This window comes from Poecilia formosa, unplaced genomic scaffold (genome assembly GCF_000485575.1).
Source record: "Poecilia formosa unplaced genomic scaffold, Poecilia_formosa-5.1.2 Scaffold318, whole genome shotgun sequence".
Classification (NCBI taxonomy): domain Eukaryota; kingdom Metazoa; phylum Chordata; class Actinopteri; order Cyprinodontiformes; family Poeciliidae; genus Poecilia; species Poecilia formosa.
Window position 1 is genome coordinate 563,170 of NW_006800257.1, and position 21,638 is coordinate 584,807.

The window sequence follows — 21,638 nt, forward strand, 5'->3', positions numbered from 1 at the left end:
TAGAAACAAGCAGCAACAAAATGAAAATTAATATCGCTCGTTAATATCAGCTGAGTTTTACTTGTCGAACTGGTATTGATATTCTAAAAAGTGACCATCAGTGGATTGTTTTTGTTCTGCTTCATAAACATCGACCACTAGGATGGTGGCTGTGATGCAGCAAAATTTGAAACAGTGCAAATAAGTCTGAATGTCATTGGACGGCCCAGTTTGGAGAAAATGAAGGAAACATTAGCTGTAGTTAGCTTTAACCCAAAAAGCTACTGAATAGTTTGCCACATTATTTTGTGAGAGCAAAGATGATGATTCCATTAAATCCTCCGTCAAACCGTTTCCATCCGTCAGTCCAGGAACCTGAAGCTGAAGCTGATTAAATCGGATCTGTTGAGATCTTACAGTGTGAACAATTAAGCAACGGTTTTCATGCTGTCATTTCCACACTTTCTGTTTACCCCAGCAGCAGATAGTCCCTCTGCAGGGAAAAAAAGACACCTCATGAAAATGTCACATGCAATTAAAACAGGATGGGAAAGCTCATCCTCTAAATAATTCAGACAATGGAGCGTGATCTGGAAATTGACTGCAAATACTGCAGAGCTGCACTTTCCTCCTCACGTATTGGAGATTTTTACTTAAAAAAAAAGCTTCCTTTTTCTGAGGAACTATTTAAATAATGTCACATTTATTGTATCATACTTTTTTAAGTCCTGAACTCTCTTCAATGCCCCCGTCTTTACTACTTCAGAGGTTTGCAATCCGGTCCTTGAGGGCCACAGTCCTGCAACCTTGTAGCTGTGTCTCTAGTTCAAAAGATGTGAACTAGAGGAGGTAATCTTGAATTACCTCCTCGGTTCAGTCAGGTCCTCCAGAGTCCTGATAATGACCTCATTATTTCGTTCAGGTGTGCAGAAGAAGAAACACATCTTCAGTTTACAGGACAGCAGGCCTGGAGGACTGGAGTCCAGCTCATCCAACACTCGCTGCCTTTCGTCCTTAAATAAGAGTCACTTGGTTGTTCACCGATTGAAGTCCACACTGCTATTTTTAAACACACCCCTTACAATTCTGATCAGAAATTATTCATTTACACAATATTAGCAGAATCTTCCACTACTGGACTATGCATAAATTACAGAATTTGAATTTATGCATAGTCCAGTACTACACCCAGATGAACTGCTGCGTAACATCAGTTGTACAAAAACAGTGACAATGCAGTCTTAAATAACAGTGACAGTAGTGACACCAAAGTGACCTATTATGCTCCCTTGAACAGGTTAGGATATGTCTAACCTGTATATGGACTACAAAATATGTTTATTATTATTATTATTATTATTATTTGCATAAAATCATTCTTAGATAATGTGATATTAGTTGTGCCTGCATTAAACTCCTTTCAGAATGATTTGTTTTAGGGCCTCTCATCATGCCCCCCCCCACTCAACTTTTACACTCGCACCTGAAAATGTCTGCAAACAAATCCGTAATTACATTGCCGTATGTGTATGAAAAGCAGAAGTGGAGCCTCCTGTACAACCAACAAGAATGCAGCAAGTGGTTTCTGGATGGAAAGTCAGTAACAAAACACTCGTCTTTTTCAGCAGCCATTATGCAGCACATACAGCGGTGAAACCAGCTGACTAAACATGCGGGAGCTCAGTTTGTGTTGCTAGGAGACAGGCTTGGTGGTACTGGTGTTGCTGGGTGATGGGCAGTGCCTACTGGTTTGTCTCATTACATTCCAGAAGTTTTTGAAATGACTTGTTTTCCAGACAACAAAATCATAAACTCAGTCCCAAAAAAATGACCAAATGTTTTTTTTTTTTTAAAGCAGTAGAAACCAAAATGTAAGTACAAAAATATGCAAAATGTGAATTTTGCATTATATGTCTCCATTAATTTTAGAGGTTGTATCATGACAGAATGTATGAAAGTTCGTGGGGTGTGGATACTTATGTGCATATACAAATATTACATGTCCTTTTAAGGTAATTTAGTGGTTGCCTTTCCTGTGTTAAGTGACATAAATATTGTAACAAAGACCACAGAGAGCCATCTGTCTCAGGCCTAGTCAAAGGCCGAGGCCGTGCATGTTGAAGGTAATTCTTCCTCTTTCCTTTGTTCTCTTTCCCCCACAGCTGCTCACCATGTCCGGACGGGGACCTGTGAGGTGGTGGCGCTGCACCGCTGCTGCAACAAGAACAAAATCGAGGAGCGGTCGCAAACAGTGAAGTGCTCCTGCTTTCCAGGCCAAGTGGCCGGTACCACCAGAGCCGCCCCGTCCTGCGTCGATGGTACAGTCCACTCACTCAATTATTCATTAGGAATCTTCTATTCTATAGATATAGATGGATTTCTTCTGTTTTTTCTTTTGCTGATGCTTCTTTGTACAAGTCTTGAGGAATAGACTTGCTGATCTCATCACAGCTTCCTGAACACTCAGTTTGAAAAGTTGGAAAAGTCCTGAAAGGCTGTTGGAGCAGAACGTGTTCTCAGGTCACCTTTTTCCTAAGTTGTTTATACATTATAACTGTTGCTGTTGCCGTTAAAGGAACCATACTGAGACCCAACTCACATGAGAGGGATCGGATCATTTACACCTGTTAATGTATCGAGAAAGAAAGTGAATCAAATTAGCTTACGGGTCACACCTCAGCATGTCTGTCTGCAGCTTGAAAAATGGGAGAAACATGAAGCTTAAAATAACTGATGTTATGAAATCTATAAGTGGATGTGAGAGAAGAGTTCAAATTCTTGATTCGCTCATGAGCTTCACTTCTTTCTCATTTTTCACTTCTTAATATTCCTTCAGTTTACATTATTACTGCATAATGTCATATGCAAATGAGGATCTGCAGGTTTCAGGAAGTCAAATTTAAGACATTTTAATGCCACCCTGAATGAAATTTAAGACTGAAAAAAATATGAGGATTGGAGGATTCTGTTGTATTATAACCAAGCACACCAAAACTGGAACTTTCTGGCGTTTGTATCTGGCTCTTGGCAGTGGCCTCGTTCTTCTCACAGTACATTTGCACTGGAAGGGCCCGACCCACAGGAGGCGACGTCACTCCCTCTCCATTCATTTCCAGTGGAACTAGCACAAAGAGGCAGCGATCCTCGTGATAGCACTGCTGTTGATATTGATCCACATACCAGTCCTGTTCAGTCCGCAACACTGTTGAGTGCCTAGTAAGTCTGGTCCGTTTGGGGAGGTGTGACTGCGCAATCAAACTCGGATGTGGACCAAAAATATGACCTGCAAAACTCGGTCTCAGTTCAGTTGATATAAACTCTGATGTGGTTTAAATACATATGGGAACACTAAGTGGAAACAAACTGTAGCACCGAGCATTCTGGGTAAATACAACCAAAACAAACATGCAAGTCTAGTGTTAGCGAAAGAAATGGTTTGTGGTCTATTGCCAAAGACAAAAGACAAAAGACAAATCCTACAACAGCTAAAATCTGAGTCCAGTCTGTCGTTTCTGTTTCATGAAGACGGACATTGTGCTCAGTGTCTTCAGAGGTTTTTGTGTCGTTTTCTTCAGTGACTCTTGGGGCAGCGCCCCCACAGGTGAGGATGTAAACGGGCTTTTCAAGGATTTGGTTCATTTGACAGTGCAGTGTGAAAGAGAACCACAGCAGCTGAAAATGAAACAAATGTTACAATTTTAGCTCAAAGTCGAACCAACACTGCATACCAGGTGTGAAAACAACCTGAAAGGCATTTTGTTTTTACTCTTTTCTTTTAGCTTGATCGATTAAAATGAGTAAGACTACACAAAGTGATGTTCGAGTTGAATCCAGAAGCTCTAGAAAGGTACTCCTGAAGGCTTTATTAGGCCTGAATGAGTCAGTGACCCAAAGGGTCTCTTAGCATGCTAATATGCCAGACTCCCAGACTGTGCCAAGGTGGCAGCTTCACTTTGGTCTGAAAAGCGTTGCTTTCTGGCAAAACTCCGGATAGCTCGGGTTTGACCTATTCCCTGACATTTTAGTATTGACATTTTCTGCAAATTAGAGCTGTGAGCCACCAGTCTCAGTTTAAAGCCCCTCCGTTGATCTCAGGGAGAGAAAAAATGATAAGCACTTAACCTTTTAATTATTCTTTCCTCTACGACCAGTGATTACCTTTAGCTCCTCTTCGTGTGAGACAAGCTCCCCTTCATATGAAGATAAATGAACCTCCAGACTTCTAAGAAAACTTGCGTCTGGGAATTTTAGGATGGAGCAAATGAAAGGGCCGTCATGGGGAGAAAAAAAAATCAGTGGAGACATGAGAAAAAAAACTACATGCACCCCATAGTTTAGACTTGTAGAGTCACCTGTATCAGCAAGAACTTTAAACAAGTGGTCTTCTGTGTTTTAATCACTCTCTTACATAACTGAACAGGAATTACGGTCCAGTTTTTGCAAAACACAGAACTTCATAAAACGATTATGGGTACATTAGCTTACCATCTTATGACGCCTCGTCATCTGATCTCCAGTAGTCTCTGGTACTTTTCTGCTGTATTTCAACTATACTTTGTTTTTCCCATGACTGGAGTGGCCGTCATGGTAAGTTTTTTCCCCCTTCACTCTGTAGAAGTACATAAGCTTTTTAAAATCTATCCTCATGGCATTAAAAATAAGTGTTTTCTGTGATTTATACATCTTCCCACTCTAATTTCTTAGATTTTTCCACCTGAAAACAGTGCCGCTCCTAAGTACATGCGCAAGTGTGTAAGCAGCAAGCCAACAGGCTAAAAATTGCTCTAAAATGTTCTACAGGCTTCAATATGCGAGGGTTATATTAGTAAAGCTTGTGGTAAGACTGTTTAGAAGCCCACATGTTGATCATTAGTCAGAGCTTTCAGGTTTGGTTTCCAGTTTTGTGCTTTTAGGCTCTCTGCTGTCTGCTGTTTTTGGCTTCTGAATTGGCTACAGTGTTCTTCTTCTTGGCAGATCTTCACGGTTTGAACACAAATCCCCACTGGCACATGCACTAAATTATTTTTTGATTCAAACTTAACGTATTTCTAAAACCTTACATAAGCAGTTAGTAGTTTTTTTTTCTTTCTTCAAAGCTCATGAGTTTCAAGCTAACATGAAATAAAAATATGAACTGAAGGACAACTAAAAGATTTCAGGACTTGAATCAGGTTATGTGTCTGGTCTGAGCCGTCGCCGTGTTTTAAAGCCCTATTAACTCTAAGTGAAATATAGTCTCTCCACTTTGTTTGATCATCAATACTCCCATTTCATTTTGTTGTAAAAACCTTTGTGGCTTTTTTTAATAGCAACTCCTTCTGCTTGCAGTTGACCCGACACTTTTTACACGTTTGTGTTCCACAAATTGATTTCCTCCCGTCATAAAGCCTTCATTCTTTGCAGTTTACCATTGCAGGGGATGCATTGTGTTTGGATTATAAAAAACCCCTCCTCATTATGAAAAGCATAAACGCTGCTGGAGGGGGCTGTCAAACATGGATAATGACCCCTGTAATATGCCAGATTGTACATAGAGTACATCTGCTCTATGCTGTTTGTTTAGGAGGCGAGTGAAGATGCATCTGCTATCACTTCCCTACCCTGACACATCATATTGAGGCTGAGACTTGTTTGCATATTCAAAATAGATGTGTTACCAGAGAAAAAGCAAATCTTACATCACTTACCTAAGAAGGCTGTCAGACTGACATGGCTTGATGGGAGCTTCTTTGATGATCTGAAGAGATTCCACCTTTCAGGCTCCTTGTGTCACAGGCGGAAATGTGTTTGAAACACGCGAAATGACAAGATGGCAATTCTAAACACCCACCGCCTCTACATGTTCCAGCTCATGAAATAAGGAGTATTATCATGGTTTCAGACTACATGTTTGTCACAATGGTTAAAAATATTAAATCCAAACTAAAATTGAACTCATTCACTAACCGCTAAATAATTCCATTACCAGTGTTATATTCAACAGCTTGTCTTTGAATTTCCCTTTGTGTCATTTGAGGCAGCGTGGTGAGAAACTTTACTTCCTCTTTGTCACAACACTGCATCTCAGATTCAGATACAACACAAATTGCACAGATTGTAATTAGTAATTACTTTGACTGGCTTTATGTGATGCGGTGGAGTATGGGACTTCTGATTACTATTGTAACAAAGTAAAAGCAGTCGGAAAAACAAAGGTTTGAACCTCAACTTCTTTGGTTGCTGGTGATCGAAGCCAATCAAGCAGCTAAGGATATTTGTTTTTACGAGATTTTTTTTTTTTTAATGACACAATGTTTCTTGTGGTCTGCTGTACATGGGATCTTTAAATCACTTATTTCACCACATGGAAAGGGACATAATTCCGCCACTTTCATTTTTTCCTTCCTTATTCTTTCCCTTTTCCCTTCTTTCTTTTAATTTCTTCTTTTTCCTCTTTTGTGAAATATTAGGGGCAGTTTAGTTCACTTTTACATTTTGTATATTCTAAGACATTTGATGAAAAATTAATCAAATATGTGGTATATGTATATTATGTAATTCATAATACTTATTGTCCAAATTAACCACATGCTTTTTCAATGGAGTCGTAGAATGGAAACCTAAATAGTTTGTTTCCGGGTAAAAACTGAGAGGAGACAGAAATAGTAATGAATCTAAAACACCCAGCCTGGTAAAAAACAGTTGCTTGTTGTACACTTCACTTCGTACAGACGGTCTGGGCTCTCAGCTGTTGGGAGATGATTTTTTTCGTAGAGGTGTTTGAAACTCTCTTGACATTTTAAATGGAAGATTACAAGACGTAAAACATCACAGAAAATCGATGTCATCGTTCACAACTTCTCCTGTTCGCTGATTGGCCCCGTAGAAATTTTACCAGAGGCGATCTTTGTGAACCAGAGAAAGCCCAGACTGTCCGCAAAGTGAGACTTTTAACGAAGTGGAACAATGAAGGCAATGACCAGGTTATGAAACAACAAACCAACACGACATTACACCACAGGATTCCAACCAAACTTTTAAAAATCATTACCAAAAGGAAATGGAACACACAACAAGATTTTCTTCATATTGGTTTGAATTATTAAAATGACAGGATCATTTTTTCGTTCTTTTTATGCCATGTCCAGCCTCCATAGTGGAGCAGAAGTGGTGGTGCCAGATGCATCCGTGCCTTGATGGGGAAGAATGCAAAGTTCTTCCTGATCTGAAGGGCTGGAGCTGCGCTACAGGGAACAAGATTAAAACCACCAAGGTGAGCAGAGAGAGAGAGAGAAAATAAAATCTGTTTTTATCTCTTTATTGATGCCAGAATCAGAACTGTTGAATCCGGTGTGCAGCCACTCGTCAAGGTCAGCAGGCTGTGACTTCTGTTCCCGTCGCCTCTGCCTTTAACTAAAGACCAGTGTTTGCAGCCTGTGCTCGGACCCCTGGGGTCCAATAATCAATGCGCTGCCATGTCTCCTTAGCACTTTCAGGCCACTCTCAGCACCCAAACTGGCCAATTACTCACTCCAGTTACTTGCTTTTAACATTGTAACATGATGCCTGTATCCTTCACTGTGTTATGACTACCCGTAGACTTCAGTTCTGCCTCTCTCCATGTAGTTAATTATTTAAACCGCCTGCACCACACCTGCCTGGAGCCGGGAGCCTGGAGCCTTGGGCTATTGATTCTGGGATCAGTCCGAACCTCAGAATATATATAAATATATAAATATATGTGGAATTGTTTTCTTTTAGTCATCAGGGTTTGGAGAACATCCACAGATACCCTGGAACATATTTCTATTATTATCAAATCTCGCAAGACTATTTTTAACACTAAACATGTCTTTTGTGTTTCTTTTATTATTATTTTATATGGATCTCTGGAAAGATTTCTGCAGACAGAGACCAGCTTTGGTAACGTCAGACGCTCCACTACAAACCCCAGGTGAATTTGTTTTCCTCATCTATTCTTCTTATTATTATCTTTTTTATTGTAATATTTGATATACCTTATTTATCATGCTTAAGATGCTCCTTGTTCAGATTCCCTGTAGCCCTGCGTTCCGTGTTAAAAAAACCAGAAAATTCCCACGATGAATCATTAATGCAACTTCTGATCCCCCGTTGTCAGATTGTATGATTTAGGCACAATTCCCAACAGCGGAGCTACAAGAGGGATAAGGGAGCAGAGGAGGTACATGATCCAAACACACCACAGTGACCTGTTCAAAGCTCCGTCATTACCTCCAACATCCAAGTCACACACCTTTGAACTCAGTTAGAGAGACAACACTCCTCTCGCTCAAATCTTGAAACAGCAGGAGGTCACACTTTGTTCGTCACCTCTGCGGCGCTTCTGGAAAATAATAATAAAAACGAGAACAGGGAAAAAAAAAATCAAGACAACATAGAGCTGGGTCTCCCAGCTGTACTCATCTTCATGAGTCTGTATCAATCACACCCCGTTGGAAAAACTCAGCGAATTCAACGTGTTTGGCAAAGCAGAGACTGGCTATTAGAAAGCCTGGGGCGCAGCGCGGATTTCAGACGTGATGGGAATTTTTCTACGTTTGAAGCCTCAAATGGAGGCAAGAGGTGACAGATTGAAGAGTTTCTTTTCCACGGATAAATACAGAAATCCACAAAGGTGACAAATTTAACCTGTGCTGTCGGTATTGCTTGGAACTTGAGGGATGAAAGGGAGAAAAGAAAGCACACACAGGCAAATGCAGTATTAAAAATCCTGAAGTCAAGTTTATTTGTATAGCACATTTCAGCAACAGGGCAGTTCAAAGTGCTTCATGTCGTAAAAACACAAAAATACAAAGTCACAGAAGACACCACACAGTCAACAATTGAAACATTATATTTCGCCAAGTGCCATCATTTTTTTAGAAGTCTTATGTTTATTTACGTCAGTTATATGTCCTATAAAAATGATTAATTATTAGCGACTTCCACTATGAACGCCGCAGCAGTTTGTTCTGAGATATCATGAGGAGAATAACTGAAGTGTTTGGTTTGATGTTTAGCAAAATCTGCAATGTATTCTACAAGGAAACCACAGGATTCAACTGCATCTAAAATCTGTTTTTAGTAACCATTGTAGAGGCCTTGAAGTTAGCCCTAAAACAAGAAGACGAATTTTTACTGCTTCTGTGTGAAATTAACGTTAAAGCCATATTTAATTGCTGACATAATAAATACTGTTTTCTGTTGGTCCATCAAGTATTAAACATCTCTATAATTTGGACTTTATAAAAAAGAAGAAAAGGCTTTTTGAAAATGTTTTTGCTTACATGCAAGGAAACAGCACAGCACTAAGCTAGCACAAGTTAGCTAACATCCACTTGAACGTGTTTCATTCAAATGATCAGTTTTTCAGATCTATTGACCATTACCTTTTTTAGCCAAGATTCTGACTAAAAATTTTAGCCATTAGGTCTTTTAATTGAAACTAATTGAGGACATAATGGCTATTTTTCCTGTCTGGTTTCCGTTTACTTCCTGATTATTTTCCTCTGGTCAGTAAGCTACGTTTCCTTTTTATTTACTTGAGTCTGGTTGTAACATTCAACAATAGACGTTTTGCACTACCATAATTGCTCACTAATTTATTCCCAGAAGGACAAATAAATTAGCTGTATTCACCTTTGATATTATCGGCGGACATATTGATTATATTATGATTTGTGTTTACACTTAAAAATTGTGAGTACGCTTTTTATTTTTTAGACTCTTTTTTTAATCAAGCAAATTACTTTAAAATATTACTAACAGTTTGATTAAAGGGAATAAAAAGCAGTATCTCACTGGTACATTTTCTCTAAGAGCAGTGTTGACCTGTGGCAGAAATTGCTGTTTTGTCCAAATCCTAAAACATAACAAATGCCGAAAGTTGGCTCTGCATTCTCTCTGCTGTGTTTTTGCTGATTTCATGGGTGAATTCTTGCCATATGATGAAAAGCCCAGTCATAGTAGTCCGAACACAAAGCATATTGCTGAGAAGGACGCGGCGGTGTGCCAATTACACAGCTGAATTACAGAAACACAAGCCCCGCACCTGCTGTGTTAAATCTCTCAGCCACGCTCACTTCAGGCGCCGAATGGAAATGAATGCTTTGCCGGTTAAATTAGCACTTGTCATCCACCAATTAAACAAACCTAACACCTAGGGAGGACTTGGTTTTTCCTTCCTGTATTTTTAGCTTTGTTTCAGGCACTTACTCAGAACGCCGTTAATGATTTTTTATCCCCCTCCTCCTTGAAGTGAGACAGGCTATAGATCGATCTCCGGAGACATTCTCGCTTCTGACAAGAAGCAGCTTAGCTCTTTGTCTTTTCAACCCGAAATTATTCTCAAATTAGTACCACATTAATCACCATGGCAGCTCAGAATGTAAATGACTCTGTGAAGGGGAGAATTTATTGCAGCCGTACCTGTTTGGAAACTGCATTACCCTGGTTTTCCTCGAAACGTCCTGATGGTTCTTTGCCTGTTTCCCCCCCACCCTTAATTGGAGGTGATTTAAATGACATTACACACTCAGCCTTGGTCAAACAACCCATTTGAGAATTAATCTAACCGGGTTGTCACAGTTGTCTGTTTCGTATCAAAAGTTCACCATCAATAACAGCGCCTCGCAAGTCCGGCGATGGCTTCCCGCGGTCCGTCAAACCCACATGTCCTTTGACAGCCGACTGGAATAGATAGCGGACGTTGTTATGAAGGTTGTTACGTTGTGCTCTTCAAGAGTCTTTTCCAGAATGTACTTTTATAGGAGCAGAGGAGCTGCCAGTCAGCCACCGAGCTTCATGACAGGCAATTTAATCTCAAGGAGAATGGAGGTCTTCCCAAGTATCTGACAGCACCGAACTACGAGTGAAGGGTCTGAGATGTTAATGCAAACCCAGCACTCCGCTTTTATGCTAAACAGAATGAGAGGATCTAATAGGTACACACACATCACTGTGTAGGTATACTCATTTTCTTTATGTCACTTTTTGAAATAGGAGTTGTATTTTATTGTTATATAAGACATCTGTAGAGATTTTGTGTTGCTTTAATAGGTTGACCACTGACCGCACTTTGCAACGATTCTTATCTTCCTCAGACTTCTAGTTTTCTCAGTACAACCACTAAACATAAGTGGATTTTATTGGGAATTTTATGTGATAGACCAACAGTAAAGTGGTATATACTTACATAGTAAAAACTAAATGTTTTTCAATGTTTTTTTCCAAGTAAGCTTCTGAAAAATGTGGCAGGTATTTGTTTTCAGCCTCTGAGTCCAATAATTTGTAGAATGGATTTTTCGCTGCAGTTAAAACTGCAGATCCAACTAAACTCAGTGTTAACGTATCATTACAAATATGTGCAATACTTTTTTATATATATTCTGCTACTGTTTAAAAAAATAATTTCACAACTGCTGTGAAAGAAGAAATGCAATTAAAAATGACATGTGAACACACTTGTTCATGTTACAAGTCACTAAAAATGACCTATCAGGTGTGGACACTTGTCCACAAGCCCCGCCTACCTGGGAGTGGCTACATGTGCAGCGTTTTGGGGAAATTGTAGTCTGCAATTTTACAGAAGATCCATGGATTCAACATGTTGGAATAACAAACTCAACTTTTGATTGTTGTTGCAACACCTGAATAAAAGACGCCTACATCTGACGAGTGGCAGCGCCGTGGCAGAATTATAAATATATCTCATGAAACTGTTTATATCTGTTAATGCCATGATTTTAAATGACTTATTCACATTTGTGATTTTACTTTCAATTCTTTTTTATTTGCAAAATTGTGTCTTTTTGACGTTGCACACATTTGAAATGGAAATGCAGCTTATGATGACTTGATGTTGGTGTCGTTTCCATTGTTCTGAGTTCCTCTCTGTTTTCTCCCGTTGCAGGTGAACGCCCCTTTATGGTCTGGAGGATCATGAAAGGAGACAAAGACTAATATGAAGGACTTTGCTGTAAATAGAGACATCCTTTATTCTGGACTAGAGATAATCTTTCAAGACTTCTGAAGGAATCTTCATGAACTTGATGGACGTCAACGTGAGGCGTACCGATCTCCCCGCTCTGCCTTTTTTAAGGACTCCGTATGATTAGCCTTACTGGACGCCAGGACCAGTTCTCTGATATCGTACTGCTTGTAGTGGAATACTGCAGTGAACTTCGCCTACATGTTCATCTTCTTGAGTAGCGCCACCTTTACAAGCGGTCTTACACAGCAGCTGTTTCATTGGGCGACCAACGGATCAGTGTGTTGTACAAACTAACATTAATCGGTCGACTACGGTTTTTTTTCTCTGACAAATTGCAGTTAGGAAACTTGGGGGAGCAAATAGTTAGTACAATTTTCAAAGAAATAAAATTTGATTATCCATCCATGACATGCAATGCTCAACCAGATACTCTATGGACTCAAAGACTCAAGGGCTTAGCCCAGGCAAGGTACAGATCAAACGTAGAATTAAAGGGAATTAAATCCATTTACAATCTATTTCTTCTTCTTTAAGTTTCTAAGCCTTCCCCCCTCAAACTGTATTGCTGCTTTCAAGTTCAGTTTCTTTGGTAAGATGAATGTAAATGACAAACATTTGGATGATGAAAGTGTTTCCCAAACTGTTTCTAACTAGTGACTAAAGTATGATTTGCTAATGACCTTTAAGTGACTATCGCTGACACTTCTTTAGTCTGTGTAAGTGATGACATTAGTAATAAACAATGGTTGTGTAGCTAAAAGCTTTTGTCTTTTTACTGTCTGTGTAATAAACTCGTCCTCCAAAAAGCACCGAGCCGTCACAGCACAGAGGAGACAGCATGAGGTCACCACTCTCTTTTACAAGAGGGTGCACGTTTGTTTTTATTGCAGAAAATGCATTTAAGAAAGATCAACTCCCCACACCAAAGCAATGCCAAAAATGGCGGGCGGGATCCAGAGGAGCAGCTGCTGATCACAACAAGAAATGTAAGCGGATTCCACCTTCTCAGTGATCCATGTGAGCAGTGGAGAGAACGTTGCTGAAGAATGGAGAGCCGCACACATTACCATGGCAACCTGGCCCCGACGACGCTCAATCCTATGATTATTAAACAGCATCAGGCTCTAAAAGGCATTCAAACAGTGCAATATGGTGAGTACAGTTTCATTTATTTTGCCTCAGAGTTAAGATTGGCATAAGGAATAGTATATTCCATTGACTCGTTTCGGTTTATTATTATTTTTTGCTTGCATATGACGTACAGATCACAGTAAGAGCAGTTTATTGTTTTTCTCTTTCCACCAAAAACTGGATGACAAAAGTCTTCAGTCAGGTACTTTGGTCTCATAACAACAATGTTATTGTTCATCACAATAATAAAAAAATAAAAATAAAAGTGTATCATGGCCGTACACAGCTTCTCTGAGTTTCCTCTTGAGCTAATTTGGATATTAATGGATGTTTATGTACATATACATAATCTTGCCAAAGATTCTCAATTGGATTTAGCATTTTAAAACATGAGTGTTTTGATGGAAGCTGTTGTGGGCCTGACATGAGTTGCTGTAACATCTGAAGGCTTTTCTACAGAATCAGAGAGAATGCTACAGTTCTTGTAGCGGCCGCAGTTTTTATTATTCCTGCAGAAATGCACAAATACTTCACCTGGAGAGAGTGTTTCGTTTGCCAGCTGATGGCTTGATGATTGCATCAGAGAGTTTGCTATTGCTGGAAGCGAGGCACATCTGTGGAAAAAAAGAAACGGCAACATTCATTAAGTATATATTTCAAGCATACGCGGAAATGTCACAGAGTCGTCTGTGTGCTGCTGGGGAAGAAAAGAAAAGAAATGATGCGATCAGATGAAACGTTCCCCGTATGTCGCACGCCTGGCAGGTCACATTCTCTGCTTTACTCCCACCTGTAAAGTTCTGTAAGAATATGTTCAATGCGATTAACATCCACATTTCCATACCATTTATTCCTCTAGGCTGAGTCCAAAATTGTCTTTTGTTGTGTAAAATGATTAAATGAAACAAGTGAAGATGCTGATAGCATCAGTGGTTTACAGCAGGTCTGCATAATGAAATTTCTCTTCCCAGAGAATCGATAAACTTTATTCCCCTGGTGGACTGTGTAATTACAAAAGTCTCTTTGGATTATGAAACTATACAGCATATGGTAAGATGAGAATATGTCTTTGATCTGCTCTCGTAAGGACGGAGTTAATAAGACAAAAAAAAAAACTAGGAAGGAGAGAACTGCCTGGCTTACTTCATTTGACTCTCTGGAAAGTAAGCAGAGATTTAAAGTGGGATTCCTCCAGCTCAGCTGAATCGACTCAGATGCCAACTCCCTGGAAATGTCAAACTCTCCTGGCATGCAAGGCAAGCCGTGTCGTGGCTGTTTGACTAGCACAGAAAGCATTTAGCTAGAGGATGCCTTTGGTTGGGAAAAGAGAAGGTTCATGTCAGACGGAGGCAATCGTGGCATCTGACAAAAAATCCTGCAGGCACCGCTTGTTTTCTCTTCTTCCCCAACACAACTCTCACTCCGTTTAAACGTGTCTTGCAGGCAAGAAAACAGATTCATTGCCGGTTAGCTGGCAGACCTCTAACAGTTCTACATGTTAAATTGAAACCAAAGTCTGTTCAATGGGATAAGTCATAAATGGGATCTACTAAATCATTATAATCTACTTACCTCCAGTAGATAGTTCTACATATATCCAGATTAGCTGGTCTCAGACCGCTAGTCCAAGATTGGCAGAGACCAATGGAGACTTCATTGGCTTAGTCTTTAGAGAGCGAGTATAACTCATGTCCAAAGTCTTCTTTTTTACCCCCTTGTGTTATTCAAAGGCAAGTCTAACTCCAGGCAATGACTTTGACTGGAGTTCAAGTCAAGTCTTCTGTCTTTAGAAAGTAAGTTTAGGTCCAGAGTCGATTTTGTGGGTGAAGAGGAACTTGAGTTTGTCTGAGATTAAAGTTTCCTCCTGTCCGTCACTGCTCTGCCTGGAAACCCTTCACACGTTGTGTCCTCAGGACGCGTTTCATACAGTTATTTGTATAAACAGCTGTCATTTTTGAGAATGGAATTGTTTAAAGATGGCCTCTTGTCCATTTCTATCCTAATTTTAGCCATTTTTTTAAAATTGTTTACTGTTTAGGTTCCTGCTTTACACCCAGCTACTCCATCATGAAAACACACATACATGATACAGCCTCCAAGTCCAAGAGTCGGGATCGTAAATAGTTATTTACTGCTGGTGAAATATGAACTTTAAAACTTTTACCAGAACCACACTTCAGAAGTTTCCTTTTGAAAACTTAATATGCCACATCACTCATTTGAAATCTTGTAATTTTAAAATGTCCGACTCTGTTATGAAGCCAAATCAGATCCACACTGTAACCGCACATTCAGATTTGTTGAAAGTCCTTTAAAATCATCTGGCCCAGCGCCTGTAAAACTGTGAGCCAAGATCCAAATGGACTCCCTGGATCACGGCTAGAGCCTCCCTTTATGACGAAGATATGACATTTTTTTTAATCAGTCGGCTTCCCAGAGCAGAGAAAAACAATATCTCACTTGGGTCTCCCACTAAAACCCGCTCTGGAGTGCCTCATCCAGACATGTACATTCTGTGTAATGTTGTGAGATCTGTACGTGGGAAGACGTTGTAAATCACATATTCATTTAAGGGAGGACTGTGACGCTGTGAATCTGCTGGAGTTAAGTGGCACTAAGGGCTTTGGGGAGCGAGTGAGCTGAGGCCCTCTTTAAATAATCCAATGTAGTCCATCCATCCTGACTAAACAGGAACACATCCTCAGCTCCTCCCATGGGATTGATTGTATTTGTTACCCTCAGCACTGTTGGCTGTTAAAGAAATAAAGTGTTCCCTTAGCCACAGGAGAATGGATATTTCACTTACATAATACTGAGTAACAATAAAGGACGGAAAAATAAATCACATTCAAATGACGTAGTAGAGGTTTTTAAGCATGTAAAGCTGGTTAAATAAGATGTGAACATGGTTTCATTTGTTGATTATGTGAGAAATCAAGCTCTTTCTTATATATATATATTTTTTATGTGGTACCTTTATACCATAATTTCCGGACTACTGAGCACACCTGAAGGTGTCAGCCCACTAACTTAAAAAAAAAAGTTTCATTTGTGTAAAGGTTGACGGTATCCAAATTGAAACATAAGGTGTTTATAGAAATAGCTTTTTATTAACTTTTAATGAAATACATAAAGCACACAAACATACTGTTAATGTTTTTTCTAAACAGGATCTGCAACATGACTGTGTAACAAAACACAAAGGCTACGTTCACACTGCAGGTCTTTAATGCTCAATTCCGATTTTTGGTGAAACCCTCTTTTCTTTTCTTTATTTTTTTGGTGGTTGTTCATATTTTCAAATACATGCAACTTGTATGTGATCTCCTGTGTGATCGGGACAATCTGAAAGTGTCACGTATCCACAGTAGAGGGCGCAGTGACGTCACAGAGTGTGCTCAGTGTTTGCACAAGTAAACATGGATGGTAATCAGGTCCCTCCTGGGCCACTGGGTTCCGTCTTGATGGGAAATGTTTGGTGGATGCAGTTGCTCCAAGAAGTTCCTGGAAGCAGCCTTTCAATTTGTATGCGTTGTGTGGGGTACGGTGAATATGACTAGCATGTAGTTGTGGGTGCAGCTGTGCTGCAGTGAACGTAGCCTAAATACAGTAAAGTATCAGGAAAAGTCGTTGATCTCAATCTTCATCGTTCTCCTGCACATTACAGCTACATCACATGGAAACAATTGTGTGTCTGGAAAAGTTTATTTTTGTCAAGTATGATATGCATCCTCACAGATTCGGCGTCCTCAGAAACCAGAAACTGTAATTTCTGAAACCGGGTCGCAGAGCGGATACGTTCCAGAGCAGCAGTTTTATGTTTCTGTGTTCATGCATATTTTTAAAGCTAAGACATCGAAGCTCCTTTTCTTTCTCTATGCCGCCAAATAAACACGACACCTTTCTTTTTGTGTGTTTGTCGTTCTCTGGTGGTGTTACAGCGCCACTTATTGGCTCGGCATAACTACTACATCATGTTCCAGATTGACTTTTTTTTATACATATCATTTATAAAATATACTGATCTCAGAGTTACTTCGTCACACACTTCCTCAGTTTCTCTTCGTCACTTTCTTCGCAAATTAATCCATGTATTAGCTGTGTCGTTGTTGCCACACTGTTCAAAACGTGTTAAAAAGTAGTGACTTATGGTTTGACAAGTTACGGCACAGTTTCTTTCTTTGAACAGGCGCTGTATAAATGAACTGTGCTGTGGTTGTAGCTCTGAACCAGATCTACTGTTTCCACCTGCTTGTCCACTGCCTCGCCCTGCAGGCCAGCATAAGCAACATTCTGTATCTAAATAACAGGTGGATTGATTTCCCCAGACCAGCATAACAGGCTGGAAACGAATTCACCACACAATAATTACCACAATCAGCAATCTGGATAATAAATATTTAAATGAGCTGAAATGGTTAGTGCTGCAACCTCAGCAAATTTCCGTCCGTTTTCTGGGTCTCACAGTGACGGATCACTGTTGCATCCAGGAGTTTTTGTTCTCTGTCCTCCGGGTGTCATCGCTATATTCAGTTATGGGAAATTTGATGTGCAACGGATCCCTGAGCACGTGCGCCGACCCGAGCCGACGCTATCCGGTCCATCTCGTGCCAATAAAGCTGAGCGTTCCCTAATTAGGACCAAGATAGATCGCGCCTGTTTTTGTGTTTTTCCCCAGGCTCTGTAACGCACCCCTCTCAGCGCCGTGTTGGATTACACACGGACAATAAAGAAGACAGGTGAGAGGAACTCACTCTCATTCTAAATGGAACATTTTAACTTCTTGCTTCTTTGTGACGGATCTCCTCACTTCTCAGAACCACCAGAACCTCTGTTGAAGAGGATTGTATGTTATTTGCAGCAGAGCTCAGAGTGTTGTTCACAGCAGTAAAAATACACCCAGCAAAAATCAACCAGAGCTTATTAAATGTATTTTAGACATACCTACGGTGGTTTTAGTCACACATGAATGCTTTTTCTTCTTTTTTTTAACCAGACTCAATTCTGGTTATTATTCAGGCAGATGCGAAAACATAAATCGGCATGGCAACCATGACAACAAAGTATTGTTTTTACAATTGGGAACATCTAATTAGCATCTCACAGACTCAAATGATGCCTGATGTAGCTTCAGTGTGATTCAAAGAGGAGCTGCAAAAGCAAATGAGGCAGATTAGCAGAGCTAGCTAACAACTGATGGTGTCATCTAGCACGTTACTGTGGAACATCTGCTGCCCTTGGGTAGACTGTTAGCATTTAGCATGCCATGACAGACTTCAGTCAGAGGCCTTCTCAGATTCACTGTGAGACTGACTGCTACTGGAGGTCCTTCCTGCTCACACCAACTCTTTGATGAAATGAGTTACGATCACATTTCATTTCCCTTTGGGTTAAATGAAGTATTTTTGAACTTGAATTGCACTGAAGTAGGAAATGCACAGGATGTCCTGATGTGGAGAACACAATTAGCTGACAGACGCACAGCAGGCTTAGCACCTCCTCTGTTAATGTTTCGCTGCAATTTATATCTTCACCAAGAAGAAAATCTGTCAAGGCTCCACTTCTGGAGATGCGAGCGGCTTTGCATTACGCCCCAGTGAGATTTAGACACAATGAGCACCGAGGCATCTGGCGTTACGTAACATCCGTAGAAATCATTTCTCCCCTCAAAGCTGCCTCTCCTCTTTGTCTGCCGCTGACTCAAAGTTTGGAGTCTATTGTAAAGCTGAAAATTGGCTGAATTCTGTCAAAAAAAAAAAGGGACCAGCAAATTAAATCCTCTACATCTACTACAACAAATCAGATAAATGGACGGCGGCCATAATTGGAGTGAGCCATCTGTGTTCTGAAAGTTACCTGCGTCCAGCAGAGAGAAGCACAAAGAGAGGAGGCCCTTTGACGGTCTTGTGCTTAGCCATTGTGTCACTTCGCCGCTTCAATTTTATGATCTCGGCGCCTGGGATGAATTTGCTATCATTAAACTGAGCCTGCAGCAACAATGCCGCGAGAAAACTGACAATGGCCAAATAACGCTTGGGAGAGAAAACAGGGTTTTTTTTTGCGTGAAAGCAAGTAATTTCAATGACTGTCAGCTTTCTGGCGCCTCATCAGAACTGAACAAATGTGTCTTTTGTCAGTTTTGTCAGTGGCTTTGTTTCCTGAATCTGTCTTCATCCGACTGATCCAAACATGTCATCTAGGTATGCCTTCATATTCATCAAGGCCTGGCTTGACATATTTTTCCTCTAATACGACTGGCTGCTTTCTGGCGCTCATAAAAGAGTCGGTTATTCCCGGTCCCCCGGTGGAACCCCCCTTTTTTATTTTACTTATTCAATTAAAAAGAATAAAATATGAAATTAGATATTCACAGTGCTCCTTTTCCTCTGCGCACAATCCATTTTGTTCCCCACACGTTCATGCTTTATAGGATTTTCAGTCACAAGTTAATTAATCAGGTGGAGGCGGCGGGGGTTACTGTAACCAGGACTAAACGACCCACATTTAGCTCAAACGAGAACATGACTCTGACGAGTCTGAAGGAGAACAGGCAGCGCCGAGAGCCGGGCCCTTGGTGTTCTACAGCAGTGCCCCCCCGTTTCATCTCCAGGCGGCTTTTAACAAGATAAATCCTCCTCTGACAGTGACCTGAGATGAAAGTATGAGACGTAAAGCCAGGAAGAGTTCAGGGAAAGTTCTCTGGCGCCCCACCTACCCACCCACACAACCCCGCCTAAACCTCTCTCTTTAAAACTTGGCTCCCAGAGCCGAGCGGGTCGGCGGCGGAGCGTGCTGGGGCCGCTGCTTCGGGCTGGAAAAGTTCCTTCGCCTCATTTCTAACTTTGCGCTTGATCCCATGAGAGCGGCCCTGCGGAGGTACTGAAGATGCCGGGGATTGACGGCTCTAAGCTCGTCGACTCTTTGTCTCACTTGAACTTGGCCTTTTCTTTTGTTCTTTAAGCTGAGGATTCACACGTTTCTACAGCTCTATTTGGACGCAGAGCTGGTTTTCTGCAGAGGGCAAAGGGGGAAGATGCTTCATGAGCAGCAAAAGTTGTTCAGTGAGGTTCAAGGAAGGAACTGCTATGACTTTAATGGTTTAATGGTATTAATGGTTTCTAAAATAACTGTCAAATTAAAGATCCAAATCGATGGTACGACACAAAAATACTCAGCATTCTACTGAAGTCATTGATCATTTCAGACTCAGTGTGGCAGTTCAGTGCAAAAATGTCAGGATTCGATGCACTTTCCATTAAGAATAGGAATTAGGATTAATTACTTAAGTTTACTAATTAGACTGATTCCGTACAGCAGGTCAGACCCAGAATCCACCTGAAGGAAAATGTATCCCATCTGACCTGGTAATGCCTTAGGATTCCCTCAGGATGAGCCGAAGAGGAAGGTTTCTTCTGGACCCTATGGACATAAAAGTAGGGATGACCATTTGACTAATGTGAGGCTCACATTAAATCCCAAACAGGACACTGAAAGCAGTGACTCCGATACTGATCATAGACAACACCTCAACCAGGACACCAATCCAATGTTTGGGGTAGATCAAGACAGCATTGAGAATTCAAGACTTCAAAACTTTGTGATTTTTCCTTTACCCCAATAATATTACAACCTGTTCACAACCAGTGTTGTCACAAAAACAGTAATTTAGAAGCCAAATGCCCATTTAATGATAAAAAACAGTTTTCTAAAACATGTCAGACCAGGCGGTCCCAGATGTTATGTCTTTATTTGCTTCTCCAGTCTTTCATGATCTGGTAAACACGTCACTGAAGTCCTTGCAATACCCAGCTGGGTCAGCTAACTGATGGCTAAAAACAAGAGAAGGAATCCAAGGCAGACCTTCATTGTGTGAATCATTTATAGCAGGCTGAATCTTTTAGAAGAAAAATTCTTACTGTAGGACTGCCTGTGTCAACAAGCATTGCACAATTTAAAGGAAGTTTGTGCACAGAAAAGAACTAAGGGTTTTGATATTCCAGGCAGATCTGTTCGGTAGAAGAAATCAATGCCTGGGTTGAGGAAACTTTTTGAAATTCTTTCTCTGAGACAGACTTTGAAACCATGATTGTTATGTCAGTTGGTTCAAGGTGGCCCACAAGGTGAAGGTTTTTCTTTTTTTATCCCCCCTCACTGTGTTCAAACCGCAGCTGATGTTTTCACTAATTCTGTTGGTGAACTTGGTTTGTGAATCCCATCCAGACTGCCACATCTTAACCCGTCTTGCCTTCCTGCTTCTCCTGCAGCTGTCGTTCAGTCGGATTTTTCCGCGTACAAACTGCATCTGACTGGATCAATGTCAGGTCCGTCATTGATGCTGATTGTTTCTGCAACCCGGGGGATCGTTGCTGCTGTGCAACACCTGAGACAGCGACTGTCAGATAAAGACTCGGCACTGACTCAGTTGTACTAACTGAACATGTGTAAACAATATCCAAGAATATTTTACCTTAGCAAAGCATATTTAACTTTGTCTCCAACTCACCTGCCTCTTTTCTGTACAGCAATAATAACATCA

At 40.6% G+C, this 21,638-nt stretch overlaps 1 protein-coding gene across 3 annotated transcripts in view; it reads left to right on the forward strand.

Annotated features, from left to right (window-relative positions):
• The window catches only part of tafa2 (TAFA chemokine like family member 2), an 84,117-nt gene extending 71,391 nt beyond the window's left edge, over positions 1-12,726 (forward strand). For all 3 annotated transcript variants that reach the window (XM_016661196.1, XM_016661197.1, XM_007573078.2), the window contains 4 exons: positions 2,142-2,297; positions 7,107-7,231; positions 7,856-7,912; positions 11,891-12,726. In XM_016661196.1, coding sequence (XP_016516682.1) covers positions 2,142-2,297; positions 7,107-7,231; positions 7,856-7,885 — 311 coding nt within the window. In that variant the 3' untranslated portion in view covers positions 7,886-7,912; positions 11,891-12,726. The remainder of the gene's footprint in view (positions 1-2,141; positions 2,298-7,106; positions 7,232-7,855; positions 7,913-11,890) is intronic.
• The last annotated feature ends 8,912 nt before the right edge of the window (positions 12,727-21,638 follow it).